This window comes from Chenopodium album, chromosome 19, assembly GCF_948465745.1.
Source record: "Chenopodium album chromosome 19, dcCheAlbu1.1, whole genome shotgun sequence".
In the NCBI taxonomy this organism is placed as follows: Eukaryota; Viridiplantae; Streptophyta; class Magnoliopsida; order Caryophyllales; family Amaranthaceae; genus Chenopodium; species Chenopodium album.
The window spans coordinates 2,607,481-2,616,147 of record NC_137852.1 but is presented as its reverse complement, the minus strand read 5'-3'; the positions used below and the strand labels follow the sequence as shown (position 1 = coordinate 2,616,147).

Here is an 8,667-nt window from a genome sequence, read left to right as displayed (position 1 = left end):
TTCCATCTAGATCAAGTTATTTTTAGATAAGGCCATATTTAGTCAAGTCAAATTATTAGTTATTAACACCAATGTGTGACAACAACATATAAAATAGTGGACATTTTTCCATCCTATTGATGTTTTCCAACCCAACCCCATACCCATATCAGATCGGATTAGTTTTTGACATCTTGATATGAATTAGTGGACATATCTCCCAACTTATCGATATTTTCCAACCCGACCCCACACCCCAATCCAATTTGTTTCACCAGCACATTAAACTCAGCCACCCGTGTGCTCTTCCCTCCCCCACTTCCTCCACTCCCCCCCTTTAAATTCTTCCCCCCCTAAAAATCCCACTCTCATTTTCATTTCTCTCTCAACTTGTCAAAAAAATAAAATAAAAACATGGACCTCTTTTTCACACTCACTCTTTCCTTCACCTTCACCCTCCTCTCCTTCCTCCTCTTCACCCTCCGCCGTAGGCGGTCCCACACCCTCCCCCCCGGCCAAACGGGTCTCCCCCTCATCGGGGAGACCCTCCAACTCATCTCGGCCTACAAAACCGAGAACCCCGAACCGTTTATCGACGATCGCATTAAACGGTTCGGGCCCATTTTCACCACCCATGTTTTTGGTGAAGCCACAATATTTAGCGTTGATCCTGACGTTAATCGGTTCATACTCCAAAATGAAGGGAAGTTGTTTGAGTGTAGTTACCCGGGTTCGATCTCGAATCTTCTTGGAAAATATTCGCTTTTGTTAATGAAAGGAAGTTTGCATAAAAGGATGCACTCTCTTACTATGAGTTTTACTAATTCTGCTATTATTCGTGATCATCTTTTGCTTGATATTGATCGCTTGATTAGCTTTAATTTGGAGTCTTGGCCTTCTAAAGTCTTGCTTATGGAAGAAGCTAAAAAGGTTAGTCATTACTCATTACTACTTGTACTAATACTACCTTTTAATTCATCCCGTGTTAGAAATTTTGTCTAGACGAGTCGTCTTAAAAGACAATGATGTAGACGGGATTCAATCTCAAATCTTATATAATATCCATTATTGCGCTATTAGCACAAGTCTAGTTAACACGACAATATTGTCTTGACATAATATTATTTTGGAAGTAACAATTAATTAATGTTTTATTATGAATGTCAACTAGCTTTAAATAATTAAGTTTAAGATAATACTTAGCTTAATATTACTTCCGTTACATATTATTATATTTTATGTTAAATTGTTGCAAATAATATAAAATGAGATAATACTTAGGATTAAATCTCGACTGCATCACTACATCACTACATGCCCCCTTGAGATTCTCTCCGCTCCAAAAAAATAATTTGTCTTGCTAAAAAAAAACTTTTATTGAACAATATTGGGAGATAGATAGGTTCATATGATGTTAAACTTGAAACTTTAAAATAAATGGATTCTTTTAATTATATAAAAGAAAAAATGATTTTTAGTTCTAATGTTTGACCTCCTTTAGCATCAAAATTTTATTTGACCTTTATATTTAATTGGGGGATTAGTTAAAGCTAAGAACATGTTAAGTTATAAGGTAGTGATGAAGGATAAAATGAAGTAGAATCAATACTTAAAAAGGGAAAATAACACCACTAATATTTGTTTTATGCCTTTTTTAACAATAGTTGTGGGACCTTATTCCTCGTGAAAGAAGTATGACTGGATTAGCAAACTCATTCTTCAAATTTTTATTTTGTTTTATTTTTGTTTTCCTCCTATGTTTAATTTCGTAGTACGAATCCTTTATTTTCTATTTTTATTAGATGGAAAAGATTACCAAACTCAGTACTATTGTATAGTGATAGTTTTATTAGTACCAATTTTACGCGTAACTTGCCATAAATCAGACCACATGCCGCTTTGTGTCTGTCCCTGTCATTTCTAGGAACATTTTTACGGGTTGTCCAAGATCACCACGTTATTTAGTTTTATTACACGGGACATAACCATAAACTTAATTTAAATACGTTTTAAACACTCGTATCCTTTTGACTATATTAAGAGTATTATCTATTTCGTCCCGTATTAGTTGTCTACTTATAAGATAATTAGGCAATCGCTCGGTTTATTTTACAACACGTAAATTGCTCTCCATGAGGGGCAGGGGTGATTGACTCTTAGCAAGATAAAGTGCTAGTGTTATTTTAATTAGTGTAGTGACATTTAAATACTTTTCTTTAATTTTCATAATATTTAATACGAAGTACATACTAGAGTATATATCAATAAATTTATTTAGTGTTTTAAAAGCAAAAGGAATGAAGAAAATCATTGTGATTTCCGGCAACAATAAGTAGACGCACAATTTTGATGATCTGTTTAATTATTCTCCACCCTTTTCTTAGATCAATGTATAATAATATTTGAAGTATTCTAAACTATATAATACTAATATTTTTATGCACTTACTTTTTTATAGTAGTATCTTTATAAAATTGTTGGTAGGTTGTTTAAATATTATACAACTATAATTATGTACATTAAAGATAAGCTAAATCTTATGATTACGTGTGAATGCAGATTACATTTGCATTAACAATGAAGCAGCTATTGAGCTTTGATCCTTGTGAATGGACCGAGAGCCTTAGAAAAGAGTATCTACTTGTTATTGATGGCTTCTTCAGCATTCCCCTGCCTTTCTTCTCTACCACGTATACTCGCGCCATTAAAGTAATTTTCCCTAATTAATCTTCTCCTCGTTGTTCATCGATAATTATTTATAGTAACATCGTTTATTTGAGTGATCGTGGTGTTAGAGATATGAGATATTACCTATATAATTTAAATGATTAAGTTTATAATTTAATTGAGTTTTTTTTAATGATAGAAAAATAAGTATGCAGTATATGAACCATACATTTATCGGTATAAATTTTATGTTGGAGATATACTACTTATAAGATTAAATTCATCATCTAGTAATTATATAATATTGGTGGAGGAGTCATTATGATAATTTGAGGAACATATAAAGGAAACATATTGGACACAAAAGAAGCATCAATGGGACCTCTTTCATGTATGGATCCCCATCTTTTTATTTTGACAATTAGAGGAAAAGTGTCCCAACTTTCCTATGATTTATGTATATTTATTTGTGAATGTTAACAACTTTATGATTAACATGAAACCTTTTACAATGTACTTAGTTTACTATTGAAATATACCGTTGCCTAATTAATTTATTTATGTGCTTATGTTTATTTTTTGTTTGTTCAAGGCTAGGACAAAAGTGGCCGAGGCACTAAACTTGGTGGTGAGGGAGAGGAGGAAAGCAAAGGAGATAGGTGATAGAAAAAACGACATGTTAGGGGCAATGCTCGACGAGGAGGCCGGTGGTGGACTTTCCGATGAGATGATAGTGGATTTCCTAGTGTCTTTGTTGGTGGCAGGGTATGAGACTACCTCCACAACAATGACTTTAGCAGTCAAATATCTAACCGAGACTCCTCTTGCTCTTGATCAACTCAAGGTAAGTTTAATTTAATTTTATTATGTCCAATATTCTTTTGTAATTTCCACTTGAAAAAATCCAAAAATTATCAAATTTTAGTAAAATAAATTATGGGTCCACATCACCCCCACGAGTGGCATCATTTTTATGGTCCCTTTTAGAAGCTTCATCATCTTGTTATCTGAATTCTCAGCCAAACACACATTCAATGGTTAGATTTTAAAGCTACATAAAAAATAATGATCGGATGGTTAGAATATAATGTGGGTTAAGAAGAAATTAAAGTAAAATTAACTAATTAAAGTAACTAAGCTACTTCCATTTTATCATAGTCTACCTTAATCATAATCAAATGAAAAGATTACTTTAAAAAGCAATATAATTACATGTATAATCTTTGTGAATTATGTCATGGCACATGTAATACACAAGTCATAAAAAAAAAATAAAAAAAAAGCTTTACATTTATATGGTTAAGTCTCATCAATCATAATTCATACACAAGCAAAGTTTGCTCCACTTTTTTTTAGATCTTATTATTATAATTATTATTGTTATTTACAAATAAAAATATTTAACCAATAATATTGTATCCTACTTTAGTTTACGGGGGGCATAAAGGCCCGGCCATGCATATGAGGTTTCAAGCTTTCAACACCTAACATGCGCTAGAGCCTAGAGGTAGTCATAACATTTTATTTATTTATTTTTTAAAGAAATTATAGTGGGTAGTAAATTTGACTAACATAATCTAATTTCAAAATTAAATCAACTTTGATTAATACTTGTATTACGTAATAATCAGTTTTCTTATTGATTCCACTTGCTATATTTCAGTTTCAGTTAACTTATCAATTCGTTTTTTAGATAAGTGTCTACAAACATTTGATGAGTCGACTTTGTAAAAGATGTAAAGTTATCTGATTATAAAATTACGTACGAGTCAACATCTCCAAATCATAGTGGAAGTTACACATAATCTAATTTGTAAACTATGTTAAGAGAGTTTAGTGTTAGGAAAATATGATGAGGGGAGGGAATCAAGATAGTATAGTTAATTAGTTATACCTACCAAATTAATTAGGGAATATCCCGTGACAAATTAAGTAAAGAAAAAAGAGGATTAGCACTTGAGTAGATTGATTAGGTAGGTGTTGTCCATTAGCTGCTAAGGAATGAATAGGTGTGGTTTTAGGAAACCCACGTGGGGGAGGTATTTTGGTACATAGAGATGTAATGTATAGCTAGGGACCAGAATACCATGCATGCTCAACTAGCTAGTACTAGTACTATTACTACTAGGAAGTACGATTTGTAGCTTAATCAAAAGAGGATTAATAGAGTGACTAAAGATGTCAAACTAGTTTGTTGCCTAGCTTAATACGGAGGAGTGGAGGACGTTAAAGTTTCAACGTCGGATTTTTAATCAGTGTACGTATTTTCCCGATTTTTAATTTCAGGAAAATGTCTTAGTCAGAACATATGAGAATTTAAAGTAACAAAGCATATTTGATGAAGTTGGCGGGGAACTTATCCTATTAGCTTAGCTTTGCGGAAATAGAAATTATTACTCGTAGGTTAGGGAACAATTAAACAAAGATGTGAATATGAAATTAAAATACTACAAGTATATATAGTCAAAAACAGGAGCTAGGAAAGAGAAAAAATGAAATAGAAAGGTGAATGTGAAAGGCAGACAAATGCAAAGGTGTTTCTGGTTTGAGTGGATTGATATGATGATGGATGAATGAATGAATGTAGCTTTGTCTTTCTTTATAGCATCTTCATGTCTCCTCCAGTTTTCATTTGCTTCTGATTTCTGTCAGATTTTAGGTTACATTTAGGTAGACTAGCCTTTGACTCTGTTTTTACTTTGAATCTCTTTTTTCCTCCTTGCAAAAAAAAAAAAAAAAAAAAAAAAAAACTATTATCAACAAAATTTTGCATGTACTGTATTCATCTTCTTTTTCACATCTCTATACCTTGCCAAATTGTTGGACACATGTAGCTAGTGTGTATGTGTATTAGCATCATTTGATGCTAGCTATTTATTATCGATCATATTAAATCGCTTGTACAAACAGCTCTATTATCTAGTCAAACGAGTAATTATATTGCTCAAGTTTTCATCATGATTTTGAATTTCATCCTAATTGTGGCTTCCTTATACGTACACTCACATGAACAAACAAAGTTTGAATCTTAGCACGTTACTAAGACTCTATTCTTTTGAGCTATTATGGTCTGGTCTGCTCAAAAGCTCAAAAGAACAAGGCCTAATTCTTTTTCACAGGTAACAGAATACACATTCTCTTAATCAACCTAGTTCTTTCATGAGTTTTATCTTACCTTAGTGAAAAGAATTTGGGAAAAGGGTAAAAATCTAACCTTTTACACCCCTCACGTGAGTTGATGGGCCCAAAAAAGGATATGCAACATGATGAGTAAATCTCATTATTTTTTGAAAACCAAAAAACCACCAAAAGTCCAAAATACAGAAATAAGATCAGAGGAACAAGGAGGAAAGTGTCAGGAATTAAATGGCATCTTTAGAAATTACTGCTTAGGAATAATTACATCTGTTAATTTTATAATAACCATAGAAAAGTGTGAGTGTGAGTTGCACCACCGTTCACATTTTCTGCAAGGCTAATGTAAACTAGAGGCTAGATGCTGGCCTATGTCCCTACATTTCATTTGCTCTTTTGGCATATTATGCTATCCTAAAGTATTCATGACCACACTAGGGTAACTTTTGGGTAACATCAACAGTCCATTTTTTGTATCTAGTTGACTATGCCTTTGCATGAAAGTTTCACTTTTGAATTGTTTGTTTAAAATTTATTGCATGCATTTAGTCTCAATGACTATACAATTGGCATTACTTTATTAGCCATACATACATCTTCACTAAGTATAGGTTATTATGTCATTTGAAGTGTTTAACATGTATTAGAGTGTGCTCAACTTTTGTTGGTTTCCAATACTCATCAATCACTAGTATTCTTGCGGCTCTTGACGACCAATGCAACATAATTCTTAATTAGCAACATAATTGAATCAAAATCGTTTTTCTAAATTTATTAACCTATTGCTAGGTTTGTTATGATTCTATATCAACTTATATGAACTTGGGGATACCCGACACAATAACTTGAAATTTGGGAATTTTTTAAAAAAATTGGCCCAAAAGTGTGAATTATAGCCTTCAGTTTTGGACAATTTTCAACTTTTTCAGACCCGGAAAATAAAAATGTCGGGGTGCTTGCCATAGACCCCACAAGAGCTCGGGAGACTATTTGGATGCTTGAAACCGTCCACTTTGCCTTTAAACTGTCAATTTAGTCATAACCTCATTATACTCAATTTGGCCGGTTATGACCAATTTTAAGCTCATAATGCGACTTACATCATCCTTCGTACAACTCTTATTCATTCGACGGTATCACGTACTATACTTTTATGGACATTTTAGAGTGTCAGTAATGTTTAATGCTGTTTCATGTTATTACAGGAAGAACATGAAAAGATAAGAGCTAAGAAGGGTGAAGATGAGCCATTGCTGTGGACAGATTACAAATCAATGCCCTTCACTCAATGTGTAAGTCTTAATTTATACGTAAATGTAATTCTGTACCCAAATAAAAACTGAAAAAAATCTGCTAGTATCCCACAGTCTAATCTCAGTAATGTTTTGTTAATCTTCCGAGTCTTTCACTTTTGTGAGTTGTGACACTCATGGCATTCACTTTGTTATATGATGGTATTTATTTATCTTTGTTATATTATGGTATCTTCAGGTTGTGAATGAGACTTTGCGCGTGGCAAATATCATTGGGGGCATATTTAGACGTGCTACCTCAGATGTTCACGTTAGTGGTACATATAATTTACCCTGCTTCTTTGATCGTTATATTCAATCAAAACTCATGACCAACAGCAATTTTCTTAACAAATGTGCTTTGCGTTTTGTTGGAACTTTTTGTGAACAGGCTATACAATACCAAAGGGGTATAAAGTGTTTGCGGCGTTTAGGGGTGTACATATGAATGATGAATACTTTAAGGATGCTCGAAAATTCAATCCATGGAGGTGGCAGGTAATATTCATCAAATACTATCAGTTAGTATATACTAACTTGTATAATATCTCAGTTGTTAGAAAAATGTCTTGTTCTTAGGTCTAATTGAGCTTGTTTTTTGCTGTTACTGTAACGTGAACAGAGCGAATCAGCAGCGTGTCCTCCTAGTGCATTCACCCCGTTTGGTGGAGGCCCGAGATTGTGCCCTGGCTACGAGATCTCTAGAGTATCAATATCTGTCTTCCTCCACCACCTCGTCACAAAATATAGGTATGAGCTTGTTTTTGTCAACTAATCACCATTCATTAATATTCGTTTAAGTCCTTTCATAGTAGACTATTTTACCATCCATATATTCCTAGGCATATACTTGCTCCTTGTAACATTTTGTGAAATAACCCATTCATTTTAATGGTTACTCAACAGTTGGGAGCCTGCAGAACAGGATAAGTTGGTCTTCTTTCCTACAACTCGAACGCAAAAACGATATCCCATTTATGTGCATCGCCGAAATCCAGCAGTGTAAAGAAAAGGGAGGGAGATGCAAGTTTAGAGTATAGGAGAGCTGTAAAAAAGATTGAAAAAGAAAATGAAGCTTAAATGTTCAAATCCAAATAAGAAGGCGAAAAAGAAAAGCGAGATAAAATATAGTTGAGGAGAGGTAAAATTGGTTTATATCAATGAGATTAAGCTGCTCAAGTTATTCAGGAAGGGAAAGGAGCAGTTACTCTTAATTCTTTTGGTGACTATGTTCAATAGTAAACAATGAAAAAACTTACACCATTGTACATGTTTTTACCAATTGCCATTAATTAGTTAGGCCTAATTTCTTCTTTTTGGTCACTCTCATCTTGCTTTTCATTACTTTTTGTCAACTTTTAACCCTTTCAATTCTCTAACCCCACTGCCTTTTAGCTGGTTGTGATAACCTGTAAAATTAGTCACATTCATAATGATGAGCTGCAATTTTCATTATCGGAACAGAATTCAAGAGAACCAAGAAGTTTTAAGTTAAAGAAGCTTACAGCGTAATAACACCCAACATGAACATTAAGAGTGATGCTTTGTGCATGTAACTACATTAGTCTGGTTGGGTAACCAGATATCGAGTGGA

General features: G+C 33.3%; 1 protein-coding gene across 1 annotated transcript; it reads left to right on the top strand.

The window, feature by feature from the left end:
- The first annotated feature begins 350 nt into the window (after window positions 1–350).
- On the top strand, window positions 351–8,396 carry LOC145595024 (3beta,22alpha-dihydroxysteroid 3-dehydrogenase-like). Its single transcript, XM_081651377.1, has 8 exons — window positions 351–909; window positions 2,539–2,688; window positions 3,239–3,490; window positions 6,987–7,073; window positions 7,273–7,351; window positions 7,465–7,571; window positions 7,696–7,823; window positions 7,980–8,396. Exons 1-8 carry the CDS (start codon window positions 394–396, stop codon window positions 8,077–8,079), a joined length of 1,419 nt encoding a protein of 472 aa, XP_081507503.1. The 5' UTR covers window positions 351–393; the 3' UTR covers window positions 8,080–8,396.
- The last annotated feature ends 271 nt before the right edge of the window (window positions 8,397–8,667 follow it).

Excerpts from the sequence above, each read along its gene's own strand:
- LOC145595024 (XM_081651377.1), top strand. The coding sequence starts at position 394 with ATGGACCTCTTTTTCACACTCACTCTTTCCTTCACCTTCACCCTCCTC. Across the intron at positions 910-2,538 it reads TTATGGAAGAAGCTAAAAAG|ATTACATTTGCATTAACAAT; the intron begins GTTAGTCATTAC and ends GTGTGAATGCAG. Across the intron at positions 7,074-7,272 it reads CAATGCCCTTCACTCAATGT|GTTGTGAATGAGACTTTGCG; the intron begins GTAAGTCTTAAT and ends TGGTATCTTCAG.